Below are 21,717 nucleotides of genomic sequence, written 5' to 3'. Positions count from 1 at the left end.
TGTCAATACCTCCCCCAGACTGTAAGCACTAGCACCTGTGTCCAGCGGGAAAGGGGTTTTGAAACATGGCTGGGCCAAGGCGGGAGCAGTCACCAGAGCCTTTTCCCACCCTCAGGATGCTCCATCACACTCTGCTGACACTGAATGGGTTTCCCTTCCTCACGCAACCTAGCCAGTGGTTTTCCAGTATTGGCAAACCCACAATTGAACCTTCTGTACCAGGAGCAGAGCCCTGTAAAACAGCACATCTGTGCATGTCTGGGGCATTGGCCAGCTCTGTACAGCCTCCGTTTTCTTCTGGTCAGGGGAAATTCCCTCCCCACTCATTGAGTGCCCAAGGTAGGTTACCTCTTTGTGGAACAACTCACATTTCTTTGGGTTCAGTTTCCAATTTCCACCTTCAGCTTATAACAAACTATTTGTAAATGTTTTAGTTCCTGCTCAAATGTTTTAGCCTGCACCAGGCTATCCTCTAGGTGTAACAGACAGGCTGAGAGGGGCATGCCATGTAATACCCTCTCCATTCATCTTAAAAATGTGGCTGACTCATTGCACAAGCCAAAAGCCATCACTTTAAATTGCCCTGCTGTGAAATCAGCTTCTTCCCTGTCCTTTGGATCCACTTCCACTTGTCAATACCCACTTGTAGTGTGGAAAACTACATTGAACCTGCCTCAGCATCTGGGGTAGCATCTATTCATGTTAATGGATAAGAATCCTTTAAAGTGGTTTCATTGAATTTGCAATAGTCCACACAGAATCTGGTGCTGCCGTCCTTTGTCATAAGCAGAAGTATGGATGAGGCCCAAAGACTGTTTGAAAGCTAAACAATGCCTTCCTCATACATTCCGATGGCCGGTAGTACCTCTTCTCTTTTTGTTACTAGTGACAGCTCGAGGTTGCTGTTTAATAGGTCAGTTTCCCCCAGTATTAATCTTGTACTGGACCAGAAGAGTACAACTAATATCTTTGTTGGATGGGAGAAGAACTCCTGATTCCTAACCAGAAGGTCTCTTACCCTGTTGCGCTGTCCCCCGTTTGAGTGCGGAGCACTGCACTGAAGAAGTCCAATAGAACTCTAGCCGCTCACCTTCACCCCTTCACCACTGTTGTTTTCTTCTATACCAATATTTACCAGATCCACTGGTTCACATTTCACAGCCCCAGTTCCCTTTTTTACTCTTTGCTGCTTGTCAGAAACATTCAGCAAATGAACAGAGATCAGTTCTTGTTTCAGATCCACAAGAGCTTTAGCAGCTAAGATTCCTGTAAAAGCGGCAGAGAGTCCTGTGGCACCTTATAGACTAACAGACGTATTGGAGCAGGAGCTTTCGTGGGTGAATACCCACTTCGTCAGATGCATGTAGTGGAAATGATTCCTGTGAGACCCTGGGTCTGAAAACAGGTCCCAACCACTCCCCGTCTTTCTCTTACTGGAAAACGAACACAGCATGTAGCTGTTATAATGGTTTCTGCCCCCGAGGGCAGGACAATTTGTTCACTGCAAACCAGTTGCCTAAACACCATTTGTCATACCTGGGCCATGTCGTAAAAGAGAATTTACGGACTGTATTTGTAAGACACCTTTGCTGGCACTGATTACACAGTTATTAGCCATAACAAATCTAAGTCAATTAATAGCTCATTTACTATTTCAGCCGCCCAGACGTCTTGCTTGAATTCCAGAAGTCCAATCTTCAAACCCAGTTTTTGGACTGGTGCCCTTACCCCAGTCACTGTCTCCATTTGACACCAATTAAGTGTCTCCATTTTGGATCCCCTATTCTCCAGCTCTTTTAGTGTGTCAGGTCTAATAACTTACGTTTTGAGCCTGTGTCAATTATCCCCATACACATCACGGTTTCTATTATACACAATAGCCCAACCCCCATAGTTTTTTAAGTGCCCAGATTTAAACAAAACCTGTGGGGCTGATCCTTTAGTTTGGTGTCCCCTCATTTCCCAAACTGGGAGAAAGGGTTTCACTAGACACTTGCACCAGTCTGTCTTGGCCTGTCTTAAAAAGGAGAACTGTTATAAGTTTGTGGCCTATTTATTTATAGTACCAGTATTTAACTGAATTGTTTCCTTTAATTTTTGCATTATTGCCAATTTCCCTTCTCTTAGAAACCAAATTTATCATTTGTTCTAATTGTTCAATAAAGTTGTGAACCAGATAGAAATCCCCTCTTGCATCTTACGTATTAGACACAGAGCTGTGCTCACAGGGCTCATGGCGATCCGCTTCCATCTTCCTTTTATGATGCACGGCCACATGGAAAGATTCAAGTTCTATGGCAAACTCCGCAACCTCGCAAGTGTCTTTGCCCCCTTTTGCTGATTGTAATCTGCAAGTCCAAGTCCAGCTGAGCATCTAGAAATTGGTCCCTCGGCAGCTTATCCAGGAAGACCTTATTGGTAACTGGGTATGTCAGGAGCACAAGCCTCTGCAAGTCCTCTGCCAGTTCAGTTGGGTTTTTCTTTCCCTCTCCTTCCAGCTCTTAGCTGTGCCTTGGCCAGCTCAGATACGTTTCTAGCTCCAAATCGCATCTCAAGGCTGGTAGCAGATCTGGATAACTCAGTCTCTCTTCTAGGGGTAGGTTCAGCAGCACCATCAGAGCTGGGCTTCCTAAGCTGCCTGCTTGTAACCCCCACCTTTCTGTCCCAGCTCCCAGCCATTGCTTTGAGCTGCAATGTTGAGCTGAGCCAAATAAGCCTCCCAAGGAGCATCATTTGAGCTGGGACAGCCCAACCTCTCCCCTGTGGGCCTCTGTGGGTTCCAAACAGGGCAGAAATCTGTTGTAAATGTCCAGTCTTTCCCAAGTCCTCTGGCTGGCTCAGTTCTGCATCCAGGAAGGCTGCCTTCCACTGTGGTCTGTGACCCTTTGATTTCCTTCTGCAGCTGAATTTTTAGTTTCATAAGTCCTTGTTGCAGCATGTCTTCTTTGGAAAGTTCCAAACTGGCCAAAGTCTGTTTAGTCTCTATTTAATAGAAAAACTTCTTGTTTGTGTCAGTCACATTGTTGGTCACCTCATCATCTTTCCTGAAAGATGGGGACAAATTGGAGAAAACCCAAAGGAGAGAAACAAAAAAGATTGAAGGTCTAGAAAACATGACTTACAAGAAAAGATTGAAAACATTGGGTTTGTTTAGTCTGGAGAAGAGAAGACTGAGGGGGGACATGATAACAGTTTTTAATTTTATAAAAGGTTGTTACAAGGAGAAGGGTGAAAAATTGTGCTCCATAACCTCTGAGGATAGGACAAGAAGAAATGGGCTTAAGTTGCAGCAAGGGAGATTTGGACATTCAGAAAAACTTCCTAACTGTCAGGGTCATTAAGCACCGGAATAAATTGCCTAGGGAGGTTGTGGAATCTCCATCACTGGAGATTTTTAATAACAGGTTAGATAAACATCTGTCACGAATGGTCTAGTTATTACTTAGACCTGGCCTGAGTGCAGGAAACTGGACTAGATGACTTATTGGGGCCCCTTCCAAAGCTACACGTTTATAATTTTATGAGCAATCCATTTCACCATTCCAGCCTGGGGATGTTGCAGGTGGGTTTCACAATCTGTCCACTTTGTAGTTGCTGTTGCAACAGGGATCTCACCTCTGCCTGCAAGTCACCTCTGAGCCCTTTTGGGAAAACCTGCAGACGCTGCGTTTAATACCTTCTGTGAAGCCTCCAGCTCACGTTTCAGGCCGGGGTTTAAAACCCACTGGCCACTTTTGATTACTGCAATCACTTCCATCTTGATTCAACGGGAATATCAGCTCACAATCCCTCTCCTTGGAAATTGGATCCCACTGCTAACTCCAGCATTGCCCCTTTTTGACCCCGGTAGCTTGTCAAATTTCAGAGCCCTGGGGATGTTCCAGTTGGAAGTAGAAATTGATGGAGTGTAGCATTCTCTTTCATACAGTCTGGTTTATCTACCAGGAGTGTATAAAGTCCTGAATGCAGGAGGAACCACGAACAAAAGGAGCAGTTTCTTAGCTTATAGCCCAAAGTCTATTTAACCAACATACCCACAACTTCTCCCTCTAACTGTTCCCAGGGTCACACTGTGCTCACACATTACTGCTTGGCTTTCAGACCTCTCTCTCTCTCTTTGTCTGTTCCCAGTTTCTGTGTGCGCTCTCTCACACACCACACGCACACACACACCTGGTCACAAAAGCCAGTGGAACCCCCCGCCACGTGGTGCTAGTTTCTGAGCAGATTCTATGAGGCCTTGTTATAAGTGTGGCCCCTTAGGTATTTCTTACAACAATCTTAAGAGCACGGTTTAACTCAAACCACAGCAAAGTTTAACCCAGCTCACAACAATAAACTCTGTTGTGTTAACTATTGCTGATGCATAAACTTTATGTGCAGCTGTGCATGACAGAGGAAGGTAACTAATCTGAAGAAATGTCCCAGATTGAGGTGTCATCAGAGGAGGTTTTGGAACAAATCGATAAATTAAACAGTAGTAAGTCACCACGACCAGATTCACCCAAGAGTTCTGAAGGAACTCAAATGTGAAATTGCTGAACTATTAACTGTAGTCTGTAACCTATCATTTAAATCAGATTCTGTACCAGAAGATTGGAGGATAGCTAATGTGATGCCAATTTTTTTAAAAGGCTCCAGAGGCAATCCTGGCAATTACAGGCTGGTAAGACTTTCTTCAGTACCAGGCAAATTGGTAGAAACTATAGTAAAGAACAGAATTATCACACATAGATGAACACGATTTGTTGGGGAAGAGTCAACATGTTTTTTGTAAAGGGAAATCCTGCCTCACCAATCTACTAAAATATTTTGAGGGGGTCAAAAAGCATATGGACAAAGGAGATCCAGCGGATATAGTGTACTTAGATTTTCAGAAAGCCTTGGACAAAGTCCCTCACCAAAGGCTCTTAAGCAAAGTAAGCAGTCATAGGATAAGAGGGAAGGTCCTCTCATGGATCAGTAACTGGTTAAAAGATAGGAAACAAAGGGTAGGAATAAATGGTCAGTTTTCAGAATGGAAAGAGGTAAATAGTGGTGTTCCCCAGGGGTCTCTACTGGGACCAGTAGTGTTCAACATATTCATAAATGTTCTGGAAAAGGGGGTTGTCAAGGTTCCTTCCCCACTCTGAACTCTAGGGTACAGATGGGGGACCTGCATGAAAAACCTCCTAAGCTTACTTTTACCAGCTTAGGTTAAAACTTCCCCAAGGTACAAACTATTTTACCCTTTGCCCTTGGACTTCCACTGCCACCACCAAACGTTTATCTGGGTTACTGGGAAAGTGTTGTTTGGAAACGTCTTTCCCCCCAAAATCCTCCCAACCCTTGCACCCCACTTCCTGGGAAAGGTTTGGTAAAAATCCTCACCAATTTGCATAGGCAACCACATACCCAAACCCTTGGATCTCAGGACAATGAAAAAACATTCAGTTCTTGAAAAGAAGAATTTTAATAGAAGAAACAGTAAAAAAGAATCACCTCTGTAAAATCAGGATGGTAAATACCTTACAGGGTAATTAGATTCAAAACATAGAGAATCCCTCTAGGCAAAACCTTAAGTTACAAAAAGACACACAGACAGGAATATTCATTCTATTCAGCACAGAATATTTTCTCAGCCATTTAAAGAAATCATAATCTAACGCATATCTAGCTAGATTACTTACTAAATTCTAAGACTCCATTCCTGTTCTGTCCCTGGCAAAAGCCTCACCCAGACAGACACAGAGCCTTTGATGTTCTCCCTCTTCCCAGCTTTTGAAAGTATCTTGTCTCCTCATTGGTCATTTTGGTCAGGTGCCAGCGATGTTATCCTAGCTTCTTAACCCTTTACAGGTGAAAGGATTTTTCCTCTGGCCAGGAGGGATTTTAAAGGTGTGTACCCTTCCCTTTATATTTATGACAGGGGTAAACAGTGATGTGGCAAAATTTGCAGATGATACAAAAGTACTCAAGATAGTTAAGTCCAAAGCAGACTGGAAAGAGCTACAAAGAGATCTCACAAAACCGGGTGCTGGGCAACAAAATGGCAGATGAAATTCAATGTTGATAAATGCAAAGTAATGCACACTGGAAAATATAATCCCAACTATACATATAAAATGATTGGGTCTAAATTAGCTGTTAACACTCGAGAAAGGGATCTTACAGTCATTGTGGATAGTTCTCGGAAACATCCACTCAATGTGCAGCAGCAGTCAAAAAAGCGAACAGAATGCTGGGAATAATTAATAAAGGGATAGATAATAGGACAGAAAATATCATGTTGCCTCTATATCAATCCATGATATGCCCACATCTTGAATACTGTGTGCAAATCTGGTCACCCTATCTTTAAAATGACGTACTGGAATTGGAAAAGATTCAGAAAAGGGCAACAAAAATGATTAGGGGTATGGAACAGCTTCCATATGAGGAGCCATTAATAAGACTGGGACTTTTCAGCTTGGAAAAGAGATGACTAAGGGGGGATATGATAGAGGTCTATACAATCATGACTGGTATGGAGAAAGTAACTAAGGAAGTGTTATTTATTCCTTCTCATAAACACAAGAACTAGGGGCCACTAAATTAAATTAATAGGTAGCAGGTTTAAAACAAACAAAAGGAGATATTTTTTTCACACAACACACAGTCAACCTTTGGAACTCCTTGCTAGAGGATGTTGTGAAGGCCAAGACTATAACAGGGTTCAAAAAAGAACTAGATAATTTCATGGTGGATAGGTCCATCAATGGCTATTAGCCAGGATGGGCAGGGATGGTGTCCCTAGCCTCTGTTTGCCAGAAGCTGGGAATGGTCGACAGGGGATGGATCACTTGATGATGACCTGTTCTGTTCATTCCCTCTGGGGCACCTGGCACCGGCCACTGTCGGAAGACAGGACACTGGGCTAGATGGACCCTTGGTCTGACCCAGTGTGGCCGTTCTTATGTTCTTAAGGTTCATGTGCAGCTGCTGACATAGAACCTCTTCTCCTTGGCATCTGCACCTCTAGCTTTCTCCTGAAAGGTCTGCGCACCGCTCCACTCCCACGTAAGCCTTTAACAACCTGGGAGATTCATACACAAAAACATTTCAGTGAAGCAGTCAGTTTCCTACACACAATATGACTGACAAACCCACAAAAGCAAAAAAATGAAAAGTTAAACCACCTGCCAGTACGTAATCTCTACCCCTCCAACCGCAGGTACACACTTTACCATGACTCCAGCTCACATGTGTTAGGGGGCTTATTCCTTCACGCGCTTCCTTCCCTGGTCCTTCTCGCATGAACAGAGAGCAACAATACCCGAAGTCCAAAGGTGCAAACAATTCGATGTTTATTGGGGTGAACTTCCAGCAAGCATGATTCCAGTTTCCTTCCTTAGTATCCTCCTTCCCAGCTCTGACACCACAGAGCCTTACACCTGTGTCCTTGTTCCCATTCCTGCCCTTAGCCAAACATGATTCCAATTTCCTTACCCCATTCCCTGTTCCCATTTCCCCTCTTTAGCAAAACATGATTCCAATTTTCCCATCCCCATTCCCTGTTCCCATTTCCCCCACTCACTCACTTCCTGATTGACTGCAGACTATATAGTAAAACTTGAGTTCTGCTTAGCTATACCTTAACCAATCATTTTCTTGAAATTTAACTAATCAATCCTAACATATTGTAACATGATTATGTAACCAATTCTATCCTACCACCTTAATTAGTTTACACCCAGCAAAATTAATTATACAGCAGACAGAAACAATCACAGAACCAGACAGAGATTATACAGACAAACAATAGCAAAGTGGGAACTATAATGACAAAACAATACAGAAGTGAGGATTTCACATCCCAGCTATTGATAAGTGAGTTCTTGCCAGACAGGATGCTATCAAACTAAGTTTCCTTTTATATTTTCTAGGCACTTCCCTTTCTCTGGAGGTGATAGGCACTATCAGGACAGGGTTGTATCCTAACAGCCCAATAGCACCTTCTTTCAATGTGACTAGTTTGGGATGTGAGGAGGTGACCGGCTTATGGCAGCATCTGCTGCTTAGCCAAAGGCCTTAGCCTAAGAACAGGGCCTCAGACTGTCACAGTAAGAGAAGGCTCTTACACCAGCAGACAGTGATTTTGATTCTTTCTTTTATACCTCTATAACTAGCCAAGTGATAAAAATACACCTAAATTCTTAGAGTATAGGCCTTTGCAGACAGGCCTGAATATCTATATCCTAACAACATGTATCAACCTTAGCACTACCCCACAGGCTGCCAGTCTTCCATCATCCCTTCTACCAAAGTATTCCCTCCCAACACGAGACACTGCTAAACAAAACACCCACCACTATACCAAGAGTAATGGGCCAGTGCTCTTAGGTGATAAGAAAAATTTTCTTGCAGCTTGGCTCAGGAACTTCAGTTCTCGCCTGCCACCCAGCTTCCTGTTTCAGTTCTTGGGCTTCCTACGTGGCTCTGCTTATGCACGTCAGTCTTGAATTGCAGTATCCCCTGTTGCCCCAGCCATTGGTTTATCCCGAACAGCTGGCTAGATACTGTATATTTTTGTACTCTTGCCAAGCAGTAGCAGAATTCATGGCCATGCATGCTGGTTTCGTTGAATTGAATACAATCCCGGGAATCTTTCACTTCCTGCAATGGGCATGGAATCACGTGACATGCAAATGTGTCTTGAAGACCCATTCATGAACCTCAGTCTGAACTCTCAGCAACCCGTCCTGTTTCAATCCTGAGGCTCCATACTTCCCTCCTTACCCCCAATTCACCCTGCTCCAGTCCTCATTACAAATCAGCCCCAACTTGCTGAATCCTGCGCTTCTCCAGCCTTGGCCCTACAGCTGTGCCAATAAACTCCCGTCCTCGTCTGCTGCTTCTGTCTGGGACCGAACACAGCTCTATTAACAGGCCTCAGTCCTGAATGCAGCACTCCCCAGTCCTCCAGTCCTAGGTCTGTCCTAACCCGATGGTGCAAAGTGCTGTGCTGTGCGATGTTTTTCTGTGTATAAAGGTTCACTAGGATGAGACGTAAGCTCACTTCACTTTCAGCAGGACTCATTTGGATCCAAGACCTCTAGGATTTACTGACTTGATCAGTAGCCCCCTTGGCTGCCCATTTACCCTTCCATAGAAAGTTAAAGCATTAAGCCAAGTGTGAGCACAGGGCCACAAATCTTAGTTCTCTGCCACCTCTTTAGTACCTGCGCAGTGATGTTCTGAATCTGTCACACTTGTTCCCAACAGGGCCGGGGAGCGGCAGCCAATCCACTGGGGAATCCAAACTGAGGATCATACTCGTCGGTAAGAGTGGAGGAGGGAAAAGTGCAACAGGAAACACCATCCTTGGGGAGGAGAAGTTTGAGTCCGTACTGGAGGCAACGCCCGTTACTCAGACATGTTGTAAAGACAGCAGGACCTGGAAAGGAAGGCAGGTTGTGGTTATCGACACGCCTGCTATTTTTGACACCGAGCACTCTGATGAACAAACCCTCCGTGAGATCTGTCGCTGTGTCGCGTTCTCCTCCCCAGGCCCCCACGCTCTGGTGCTGGTGACCCAGCTGGGCCGTTTCACGGAGGAAGACCAGCACGCCGTGAGGAGAGTAAAAGAGATTTTTGGCCCCGAGGCCATGAAGTACACAGTCGTCTTATTCACCCGACGAGAAGACTTACGGAGTGGAACCCTGGAGGAGTATATCTCCCACTCGGATAACAAACAGCTTCAGGAGCTGATTGAACAATGTCAGGGCCGATACTGCGCTTTCAACAATAAAGCTACATGGGATGAACGGGCTGCCCAGGCTGATGAGCTGATGACTAAGATTGATCGTATGGTGGAGGAGGAGCATAAAGACTATCTGATGTGTAAAGCACCTGAGAAGTTTCGAAAAGAAGGTGAGACAGATGAAAGTAAAAATAAGATGGGCGAAGTGGAAGATGATACGAAAGCGGATATACAGGAAGGAAATCAAGGGGAAGAGGACTCATCCATGGAAAAAGAGAAATCCCATACGAAAAAAATAAAACTGCAGACAGAATTAAACAAGGGTAAGTTTCATTGTATGTTAGGTTCCTTAGGGCTTGTTTATACTACCCCGTGAGGTCGATCTAAGATACGCAACTCCAGCTACGTGAATAGCATAGCTGAAGTCAACGTACTTAGATCTACTTACCATGGTGTCTTCACTGCAGTAAGTCGACAGCTGACGCTCTCCCATCGACTCCACTTGCGCTTCTCGTTCTGCTGGAGTACCGGAGTCGACGGGAGAGCGCTCAGCGGTCGATTTATCGCGTCTAGTATAGACGCGATAAATTGACCCCCGCTGGATCGATCGCTGCCTGCCGATCCGGCAGATAGTGTAGACAAGACCACTGTTCAAGGTGCTCAGCGCTGTCCCAGTGATGATCGGGATTGAGTTACATCCATTTTGTAGTTCTCCTGTGTGTTTTCACCAGATTTCATAGCGTCAATGAAATTAGAGGTGGATGGAAGAGACCTATTAATTCACATTGAATGTCTATATTGGAAAATGTTGGAGGATTGTTCCCTACTCTGCAGTCTCCATTTTTTTTTTCAAATTAGTTTTACGCAAGTTTTTGATGGGGCTTTTATCACTTATGACATGGTTCCATCTGTTAGGAAGGTTTCCTGTTACCTTACATTTTCTTTTGACTCAGTATTAAACCATTATTCTTAGTTATAAATCCTTGAGCCACCCAACAAGTCCATCCTTCCAAAATGCCAATCAGTTTTATTGCTGTTCTCTAGTGCATCCGATGAAGTGAGCTGTAGCTCACGAAAGCTTATGCTCAAATAAATTTGTTAGTCTCTAAGGTGCCACAAGTCCTCCTTTTCTTTCTAGAACCCCTGTAACTTACCCTGCCTGGTGATGAAGTGTTGAGATTTGAATGCAATATTCCAATTGTAATCAAGCCTAGGGGCTCTCTCACCTCTCTGCTCTTGGACATTTTGCCTCTGCAGCCCAAAGCCATATTGGCTTTTTCTGCTGACATGTCACATTGCAAACTTACTTCTAAATTGTTTCCCTAACACCCCCACAGACTCTAAAAAGTCATGAAAGGAATTTTGCTGCTCTGTCACCCGACAGACTCATAAGCGTTTGTTTTCCTGTAGCACCTGGAGACTAAGGGTAATATTTTCAAACTTGCTTAAGTCTTAAATCCTGCATCTGAGCCACTCGGAGACCCGCACCTCTCTCAGGCTATGTCTACACTAGAAAGGCGACAGTGGCACAGCTGTAGCAGTTCAGTGTAGGCACTTCCTACACTGACAGGAGGGGTTCTTCCATCCCGGTGGTAAATCCACCTCTCCGAGAGGTGGTAGATGGTCAATGGAAGAATTCTTCTATCGACTTAGCACTGTCTACACTGGGGATTAGGTCAGCTTAACTACTTCTCTCCAGGGTGTGAATTTTTCATGCCCCTGAGTGATGTAGCTGGGTTGACCTAACTTTCTAGTGTAGACCAGTCCTTAGTGGAAAACATTTTATAAGGGTCAGTAAATGAAATTAGCAATTGCTCTTTACCAACATCACATACAGTGAAACCTTTACAAGAGATCAACTTATCAGGCAAGCAGGTCTTGAAATTACCTCCAAAGTATTCCCAAATGTACTGAATCCAGTTCAATTCCACCAATACTAAATGACTATTTCCATTAAGCAACCAGTTTGTCACACTCTTGAGAGGCTTTTAATTGAAGTGTCCCTCACTTTGATGTCACTTAATTGTAGACATGCCTGTGAGATTGCTTTCACGGACTGCAGAGGTAAATTCATTTCTATTTGGTGGGGAGGAGACAAGGATCAGCACCAATGAAATATAAAGATGAGATGCTGGAGAAAGAACTATTAGACTGGATGGTCATACCATTTCCCTGACTCTGGACTCCATTACGTGAAACTCACTGTTTAAGGATTGTGATATGTCCTCCTAAACTCATGTAGCTCTTTCATGACCTCCCACCACTTGTCTCCAATATTGCAGCAATCATCGTTCATGATCCACTGATTACTCCCCTCATTAAGTCTGCCATCATCCTTCTCAAAAACCCCACCTGAGGTCTCCTCTTTCACCGGCCACTGCCCGCTTTCCACCTTTATTAGCAACATCTCATAAGAGTTTAACTCTTCTCACCTACCTAGCAAGCTCTGACCACTCTCAGGGCTTGTCTACATTACCAGCTGGATCGACGGGCAGCGATCGATCCAGCGGGGGTTGATTTATCGTGTCGAGTCTAGATGCGATAAATCGACCACCGGGCACTCTCCCGTCGACTCCAGTACTCCACCAGGGCAGCAGGTGCAGGCGGAGTCGGCAAGAGAGTGTCAGCTGTCAACTTACCGCAGTGAAGACACGAAGTAGAACTAGGTACGTCGACTTCACCTATGTTATTCACGTAGCTGAAGTTGCATAACTTAGATCGATTCCCCGCCCCCCGCCAGTGTAGATCAGGCCTTAGTCTGTCTTTTCTCCCTCTCTAGGCACCCATTCAGCGAAGTCCTTAAGCACACACTTAAAGTTAAGTTCTTTCCTGAACTGAGGCCCTTGTACTGAAATTGTTTTAGAGCACACGTGGCCAGTTGTCATACCCAGGCTCACCCTCCTTGCTTGTCCCCTCCTTCCCCCATTTCACCATCCAGCCTAATTATAAAAATGAAAAAACTAGGACTCTGAAGTGATTAAAAAATTAATCATGATTAAGCCTGTTGTAATAATAGAATACATTTATTTAAATATTTTTGGATGTTTTCCACATTTTTCAAATATATTGATTTCAGTTACAGCACAGAATGCAAAGTGTACAGTGCTCACTTTATATTTATTTTTATTACAAATATTTGCACTGTAAAAAAGAAACAAAAGAAATAATATTTCAATTTAACTCATACAAGCACTGTCGTATAATCTCTTTATCATGAAAGTTGAACTTACGAATGTGGAATTATGCCCTCAAAAATACAACACTGTAAAACTTTAGAGTCTAGACATCTACTCAGTTCTTTTTGTTGTTCAGCCAATGGCTCAGACAAACAAGTGTGTTTACATTTGCGGGAGAGAATGCTGCCTGCTTCTTGTTTCCAGGGTCACCTGAAAGTGAGAACAGGTGTTTGCATGGCACTGTTGTGGCCGGCATCACAAGATATTTATGTGCCAGATGTGCTAAAGATTAATATGTCCCTTCATGCTTCAACCACCATTCTAGAGGACATGTGTCCATGCTGATGACGGGTTCTGCTCGATAACAATCCAAAGCAGTATGGACTGACACACGTTCATTTTCATCATCTGAGTCAGATGCTGCCAGCTGAAGGTTGATTTTCTTTATTGGTGGTTTGGGTTCTGTAGTTTCCACATCGGAGTGTTGCTCTTTTAAGGCTTACGAAAGCACGCTCCACACCTCGTCCCTCTCGGATTTTGGAAGCACTTCAGATTCTTAATCCTTGGGTCGAGTGCTGTAGTTATCTATAGAAATCTCACATTGGTTCCTTCTTTGTGTGTTGTCAAATCTGCAGTGAAAGTGTTCTTAAAACGAACAACAATGTTCTGGGTCATCATCTGAGAGAGCTATAACATGAAATATATGGCAGAATGCAGGTAAACACAGAGCAGGAGACATACAATTCTCCCCTGAGGAGTTCAGTCATAAATTTAATTATTGCATTATTTTTTTAATGAGCATCATCAGCATGGAAGCATTTCCTCTGGAATGGTGGCTGAAGCATGAAGAGGCATACACATTTTTAGCATTCTGGCACGTAAATACCTTGCAATGCCAGTTACAAAAGTGCCATGCGAACGCCTGTTCTCACTTTCAGGTGACATTGTAAATAAGAAGTGGGCAGCATTATCTCCCATAAATGTAAACAAACTTGTTTGTCTGAGCCTTCGCCTGAACAAGAAGTAGGATTAAGAGGACTTGTAGGCGCTAAAGTTTTACATTGGTTTGTTTTTGAGTGCAGTTATGTAACAAAAAATAATTCTACATTTGTATGTTGCTCTTTCCCAATTAAGAGATTGCACTGCAGGACTTGTATGAGGGGAATTTCTTTTGTTTATAATCCTTTTGTTATGCAGTTTCCCCTCTCTTGGGGAAATGCTTGTCTCCCTCTTCACGCCGTGCCATGGCTCTGCTGCTGCAGCCGTGCCCAGGCCGAGGGTGGTGATGGCAGGGGCCAGCCACACAAGGGCTGGGTGCTGGGCTGGTGGGGTCCTGCCATTGCTCCTCTTTGTGCAGGCTGGGGCCTCCCTCCTTTCTGGATCACTGCGCCCAGCCTTCAGGCAGGTGGGGCCTGCCCAGGAGGACGCACCTCACTCCCTTCTGAGCAGAGCACCTACCATGACCACTCAGGGACAGATTTGCACCTTATGCACCTCTAGGGACAGCATTTTCAGTGCCCATCCCCTCCTACCACTGACCCTCGTGTTTTCCATAAAAAAATGAAACTTTTAACCCACTTTTAACTTGTAGGCAGCCCTAGAACGCCAGCGCCACCAGGCATGTGCCTACTGTACCTAATTGGAAATCCGGCCCGATCACAGCCCCGGGCCCTGGGTGCAGGGTCTCGCCACCACCCTCATAGAGCTGACGTGGGGTGTCAGCAGATCACACACACACACACCATGCCCCCACCCCGACACACAGAGATGGTGTCAGCAGGGACCCCCAGCCAGGAACCCCTGCTCGAGGGGAGTGGGAGCGGCAGCCAGCGGTCTCTGTTTTATTCTGTGTGCAGAATGAGTGCTCAAGCTCAAATCTCAGACCGCCAGCCTCCCCTTCCCCTTCCTGCTCCTTACTGTGTCCCCAACTCCTTCCAGTGACCCCTGCAGTCACTGCGACCCTCTCCTCCCTCCCTCCTCGCTCATTCCAGCCCCATGTCCACTGCCACCTCCTCGCCCTCCCAACCTCTCATTCTCTCTCTTCCGCCCCCTCCTTGCTCTCAGGTATCAGCTTGAGCTCTGGGCTCCACACCCTCGAGAGGGGAGCTCTCCTCACAGGCCCCCATTTCCTCCTCCAGCTTCCCCCTCACCCCTGGCTACCTGCAGGAGCTCAGGCCACACCCCATCCCACCCCTTCCCGCGAGCAGTGGCAGCAGGGGCTCAGTCTGCCCTGGTGGTGGGACTGGGACCCGGCAGCTCCTCTCAGCCCTAGGTTCCTCCCGCACCCCCTATTCCCCCTACTCTCCATTCCTGTGAGCCCCCCGCTCACACCGGTCACCAGCCCCGCCCCCGGACCCTCTGCTTCTCTGCTGGGGCCCCTCCCTCACATCCATCCAGAGGTGAAAGTAAGCTGGGACGCCCCGGTACGGTGTACCAGCAAGAGCCGATGTGCCGTACCGGGACCCGCTTTCCCAGACGGCAATTTAAAGCCCTGGGGTAGCGGTGGCGGGGCTGCGGCGGGGATTTAAAGGGCTGAGACGGTAGCTTGAGCCCTGGGGCCCTTTAAATCCCTGAGGGAGCCCGGCCGCCGCTACCCCAGGGCTCGGGCAGCAGGGCTCCGACGGGGATTTAAAGGGCTCGGGGCTCCGGCAGCTGCTACCACAGCAGAGCCCCAGGCCCTTTAAAGCTCTGCCAGAGCCCAGAGCCCCGGGGTAGCGGTGGCAGCCGGGAGCCTCCAGGGCTCCTCGGTGATTTAAAGGGCCCAGGGCTCCGCTGTGGTAGCAGCAGCTGGAGCCCTGGGCCCTGTAAATCACCCCTGAGCCCCGGGGCTCCCAGCTACCTCTGCAGCTGGTAGCTCGGGGGTGATTTAAAGGGCCCAGGGCTCCCAGCCACCACTACCGCAGCTGGAGCCCTGGCCCTTTAAATCAGGATTTAAAGGGCCCGGGGATTTAAGGCCCCGCCTCTTCCAGTTGAGGCCACGCCCCCTGCGCAGGACTCCGGCGTAGCGGTAACTCCTCAAACTTACTTTCACCCCTGCATCCATCACCCTCCCCTCTGCCTTCTCCCTTCCTGCCCTGCCCCGCCTCTGGTAGCCAGGCAGCAGGTGCCCGGGGAGGGTGATGCTGAGGAGCAGCAGCTCAGCACGCTCCCCATTGGCACACGGAGCTACCAGCACCGAGCCTGGAGACAGCCTGTGCTGTGGTCAGTGACCTCCAACCCCACAGACAGACCCATGTGTCCCCCATTCTGTGCGTGGGAGCAGGTCACTGACACCAGCTGTCTCTGCTCCATGGCCGGGCCCGGTCCCTGGCTGGGAGGAGTCCAGCACATTGAGTGTAGACAGCTGTGTCTTGGCGTAGGGACGTTGCTAGTTCCTTGATCTTACTGAGATACGGGATACTGCGCCTGCTGGTAATTAGGAGGATCTGCTGGGTCCATAGACCAGGGGTCGGCAACCTTTGGCACCCGGCCCGTCAGGGTAAAGCCGCTGGCGGGCCGGGACAGCTTGTTTACCTGGAGCGTCTGCAGGCACGGAGCCTCGGCCCAGGCCGCTTCCCACAGCTCCCATGGGCTGGGAACAGTGAACCACGGCCAGTGGGAGCTGCGGGGCTCCGTGCCTGCGGACGCTCCAGATAAGCAAACCGTCCAGCCCACCAGCGGCTTACCCTGACGGGCTGGGTGCCAAAGGTTGCCGACCCTTTCCATAGACATTGTTACTGAGAACTGGCTGGATTAGGTGTGCTGCAGGGTGGGCGCTGGGGTTACCTCCTCTTGGGGATGCTGCGAATCTCTCAGAAAGCGCCCGGCCTGCTGCTGGGGGTCTTTCACTCCCCACATTGGGCACAGAGTCAAGTGACGTGCACACGTATCCCAAAGATCCGCCCATGACAGAGGATGTGGAAAAAGCTAATGTACTCAATGCTTTTTTTGCCTCTGTTTTCACTAACAAGGTCAGCTCCCAGACTGCTGCGCTGGGCATCACAGAATGGGGAAGAGATGGCCAGCCCTCTGTGGAGATAGAGGTGGTTAGGGACTATTTAGAAAAGCTGGATGTGCACAAGTCCATGGGGCCGGACGAGTTGCATCCGAGAGTGCTGAAGGAATTGGCGGCTGTGATTGCAGAGCCCTTGGCCATTATCTTTGAAAACTCGTGGCGAACGGGGGAAGTCCCGGATGACTGGAAAAAGGCTAATGTAGTGCCAATCTTTAAAAAAGGGAAGAAGGAGGATCCTGGGAACTACAGGCCAGTCAGCCTCACCTCAGTCCCTGGAAAAATCATGGAGCAGGTCCTCAAAGAATCAATCCTGAAGCACTTACATGAGAGGAAAGTGATCAGGAACAGTCAGCATGGATTCACCAAGGGAAGGTCATGCCTGACTAATCTAATCGCCTTTTATGATGAGATTACTGGTTCTGTGGATGAAGGGAAAGCAGTGGATGTATTGTTTCTTGACTTTAGCAAAGCTTTTGACACGGTCTCCCACAGTATTCTTGTCAGCAAGTTAAGGAAGTATGGGCTGGATGAATGCACTATAAGGTGGGTAGAAAGCTGGCTAGATTGTCGGGCTCAACGGGTAGTGATCAATGGCTCCATGTCTAGTTGGCAGCCGGTGTCAAGTGGAGTGCCCCAGGGGTCGGTCCTGGGGCCGGTTTTGATCAGATAAATGATCTGGAGGATGGTGTGGATTGCACTCTCAGCAAATTTGCGGATGATACTAAACTGGGAGGAGTGGTAGATACGCTGGAGGGGAGGGATAGGATACAGAAGGACCTAGACAAATTGGAGGATTGGGCCAAAAGAAATCTGATGAGGTTCAATAAGGATAAGTGCAGGGTCCTGCACTTAGAATGGAAGAATCCAATGCACCGCTACAGACTAGGGACCGAATGGCTAGGCAGCAGTTCTGCGGAAAAGGACCTAGGGGTGACAGTGGACGAGAAGCTGGATATGAGTCAGCAGTGTGCCCTTGTTGCCAAGAAGGCCAATGGCATTTTGGGATGTATAAGTAGGGGCATAGCGAGCAGATCGAGGGACGTGATCGTTCCCCTCTATTCGACACTGGTGAGGCCTCATCTGGAGTACTGTGTCCAGTTTTGGGCCCCACACTACAAGAAGGATGTGGATAAATTGGAGAGAGTCCAGCGAAGGGCAACAAAAATGATTAGGGGTCTAGAACACATGACTTATGAGGAGAGGCTGAGGGAGCTGGGATTGTTTAGTCTGCAGAAGAGAAGAATGAGGGGGGATTTGATAGCTGCTTTCAACTACCTGAAAGGGGGTTCCAAAGAGGATGGCTCTAGACTTTTCTCAATGGTAGCAGATGACAGAACGAGGAGTAATGGTCTCAAGTTGCAATGGGGGAGGTTTAGATTGGATATTAGGAAAAACTTTTTCACTAAGAGGGTGGTGAAACACTGGAATGCGTTACCTAGGGAGGTGGTAGAATCTCCTTCCTTAGAGGTTTTTAAGGTCAGGCTTGACAAAGCCCTGGCTGGGATGATTTAACTGGGAATTGGTCCTGCTTCGAGCAGGGGGTTGGACTACATGACCTTCTGGGGTCCCTTCCAACCCTGATATTCTATGATTCTATGATTCTATGAACCTCAGTCTGATTTCACAGCACCTCTCCCTTTTCAAACCTGGGGCTGCAGCCTTCCCTCCTTATCCACCTCTATAGCCCCAGTTTACCCTGTGCCAGCCCTCATTTCAAATCAGCCCCACTTGCTGAATCCTGCACTTCTCCAGCCTTGGCCCCACAGCTGTGCCAATAAACTCCCATCCTCGTCTGCTGCTTCTGTCTGGGACTGAGCACAGCTCCATTAACAGGCCTCAGTCCTGAATGCAGCACTCCCCAGTCCTCCAGTCCTAGGTCTGTCCTAACCCGATGGTGCAAAGTGCTGTGCTGTGCGATGTTTTTCTGTGTATAAAGGTTCACTAGGATGAGACGTAAGCTCACTTCACTTTCAGCAGGACTCATTTGAATCCAAGACCTCTAGGATTTACTGACTTGATCAGTAACCCCCTTCTCCACCCATTTACCCTTCCATAGAAAGTGAAAGCATTAAGCCAAGTGTGAGCACAGGGCCACAAATCTTAGTTCTCTGCCACCTCTTTGGTTCCTGCGCAGTGATGTTCTGAATCTGTCACACTTGTTCCCAACAGGGCCGGGGAGCGGCAGCCGACTCCCTGGGGAATCCGAACTGAGGATCATCCTCGTCGGTAAGAGTGGAGGTGGGAAAAGTGCAACAGGAAACACCATCCTTGGGGAGGAGAAGTTTGAGTCCGTACTGGAGGCAACGCCCGTTACTCAGACATGTTGTAAAGACAGCAGGACCTGGAAAGGAAGGCAGGTTGTGGTTATCGACACGCCTGCTATTTTTGACACCGAGCACTCTGATGAACAAACCACCCGTGAGATCAGTCACTGTATGGAGCTCTCCTCCCCAGGCCCCCACGCTCTGGTGCTGGTGACCCAGCTCGGCCGTTTCACGGAGGAAGACCAGCACACCGTGAGGAGAGTAAAAGAGATTTTTGGCCCCAGGGCCGTGAATTACACAATCGTCGTCTTCACCAGCAGAGAAGACTTACCGAGTGGATCCCTGGAGGAGTATATCTCCCACCCGGATAACAAACAGCTTCAGGAGCTGATCAAACAGTGCCGGGGCCGATACTGCGCTTTCAACAATAAAGCTACAAGGGAGGACCGGACTGCCCTGGCTGACGAGCTGATGACTATGATTGCTCGTATGGTGGAGATGAATAATGACCCACCATTCTACACTAATGAGGTGTACGAAAAGGCTGAGAAGCTTCGGAAGGTAAAAGACGTGTCGTGTGAGAAAAGTGAAAGATCACATCGGTGTGAAATAGGGGAGGCTGAGCTGATAAAATTGATAAAAACACAGAAATCTTATGAGAAAAAAAAAAATCCGAGTTTGATACAAAAAATTTATTCCTGGCGTTCCTTTTTCTCATGATGAAGTGTCCTGAGTGTCAAAATGTCCGTGGTTCAGAAATGATGGTAACTGAGTTACGTCTGTTTTCTGGTTCTCTTGTGGTTTTACCAGGCTTTGTAGAGGCTCAGTAATTAGAGATGGAGGGAAAAGAACTTTTAACTCTTCTTAAGTAAAATTTTCAAAGCGTCTCAGAGTGTGTCTACACGGCATTTTGGAGTGCGCGGGAGCACGTCTCTCGGCCCAGGTTGATAAAAGCCCACCCAAACCCTCAGGCTTCGGTACCCGAGCTTCAGCTCAAGCTCAAACTTCCCAGAGCTGTCTCTAAAGCTGTTTTTAGAGCACTAGTGTGAGACCTGCTAGCCCAGGCTGGGATGCTGGCTCCAAAATGCTGTGCAGACGTACTCCACGTGACTTCAGAGCCTATGTCCCCGTTGTCTCCAGGTCTTGGGGGATTGAGACTTTGGAGGATTGTTTCCGACAGTATCTACTCCAATGTTTTGTTCCATTCAGTCTTAAACAAATCACTGATGGAAACCAGCTGTTTGTTGATGAAAGCCCCACTCTCTGTTAGGAAAATGTCCTGTTACCCTAATTGTTCTTTTCTTCAATTTCACCCAGTTATACCTACGTATAAATCTTTGGCCCATCCTAAACAATTCAGTTCTTCCAAATGCCCAATCCATTTTACTGCTCTTCTCCAGCACCCCTATAATTCACCTTTTCTGGTAGTGAAATGCCAAGATCTGAAAGCACCATTCCAGGAGTGATCACTCCAAGAGTTCCAGCCACCCTGTCACCTCCCTGCTCTGGGACAGGACGGCTCTACAGCCCAAAGGCATATTGGCTTTGTCTGCTAACACCTCACATGGCAAACTCATGTCTAATGTGTGTGTTTCCCTCAATCTCTAAAAAGTCATTAAAGGAATTTCAGTGTTTCATAACTACGAATTCCTAAATCCTGCATCTCAACAGCTCATATGTCCTCACCCTATACTAGTGCAGAATGTTTATACAGAGATCAGTAAGTCAAATCATTCATTAGCATTTGTTCTTTACTGATATTACTTACTGAGAAATCTGTACCAAAGACACCTTACTGTGAAAACATGTCTTAGGACACTGCTGTAGTATAAACCTCTCAGAATTAAACAAACATTGTTTAGAGTTACATCAGAATTATTTTATATTCCTGTTTTGATTTATGATGAAAATGAAATTGAGCAGCTAATCTATGGCTCTGATGCATGAAATATTAGACAGTTGTAGTGAAAAATATATGAAATAAACAAATTAATGGTAATTTTTACATCCTGGTAGAGTGAGACTTTTTCTAAGTTACTGATACATTGGTTGCCAAAGCTTGGAGAAGACTGCGGGAGATACATGCCCTTTAAAGTGAGAGAGCCGAACGAGCCTTCTCTTTGTTCTTCTGAAGTATTAGAAAAGGAATAGTAAATATGGCAGGCGACCAGCTTGGCTTAACGATGAAATCCTAGCGGATCTTAAACATAAAAAAGAAGCTTACAAGAAGTGGAAGGTTGGACATATGACCAGGGAAGAGTATAAAAATATTGCTCGGGCATGTAGGAATGATATCAGGAGGGCCAAATCGCACCTGGAGCTGCAGCTAGCAAGAGATGTCAAGAGTAACAAGAAGGGTTTCTTCAGGTATGTTGGCAACAAGAAGAAAGCCAAGGAAAGTGTGGGCCCCTTACTGAATGAGAGAGGCAACCTAGTGACAGAGGATGTGGAAAAAGCTAATGTACTCAATGCTTTTTTTGCCTCTGTCTTCACTAACAAGGCCAGCTCCCAGACTGCTGCGCTGGGCATCACAGAATGGGGAAGAGATGGCCAGCCCTCTGT

The 21,717-nt window shown here is 46.9% G+C and overlaps 1 protein-coding gene across 1 annotated transcript in view; it reads left to right on the top strand.

Moving 5' to 3' along the window:
- LOC141981837 (GTPase IMAP family member 8-like) overlaps window positions 1-20,863 on the top strand; it is a 41,242-nt gene extending 20,379 nt beyond the window's left edge. Inside the window, exons 3-4 of the mRNA XM_074943476.1 lie at window positions 9,244-10,044; window positions 19,061-20,863. Coding sequence (XP_074799577.1) covers window positions 9,244-10,044; window positions 19,061-19,875 — 1,616 coding nt within the window. The 3' untranslated portion in view covers window positions 19,876-20,863. The remainder of the gene's footprint in view (window positions 1-9,243; window positions 10,045-19,060) is intronic.
- Window positions 20,864-21,717: the final 854 nt, after the last annotated feature.

This window comes from Natator depressus, chromosome 2 (genome assembly GCF_965152275.1).
Source record: "Natator depressus isolate rNatDep1 chromosome 2, rNatDep2.hap1, whole genome shotgun sequence".
Classification (NCBI taxonomy): Eukaryota; Metazoa; Chordata; order Testudines; family Cheloniidae; genus Natator; species Natator depressus.
The sequence above is the reverse complement of the archived record's forward strand: the minus strand, read 5'-3'. Positions and strand labels throughout refer to the sequence as shown.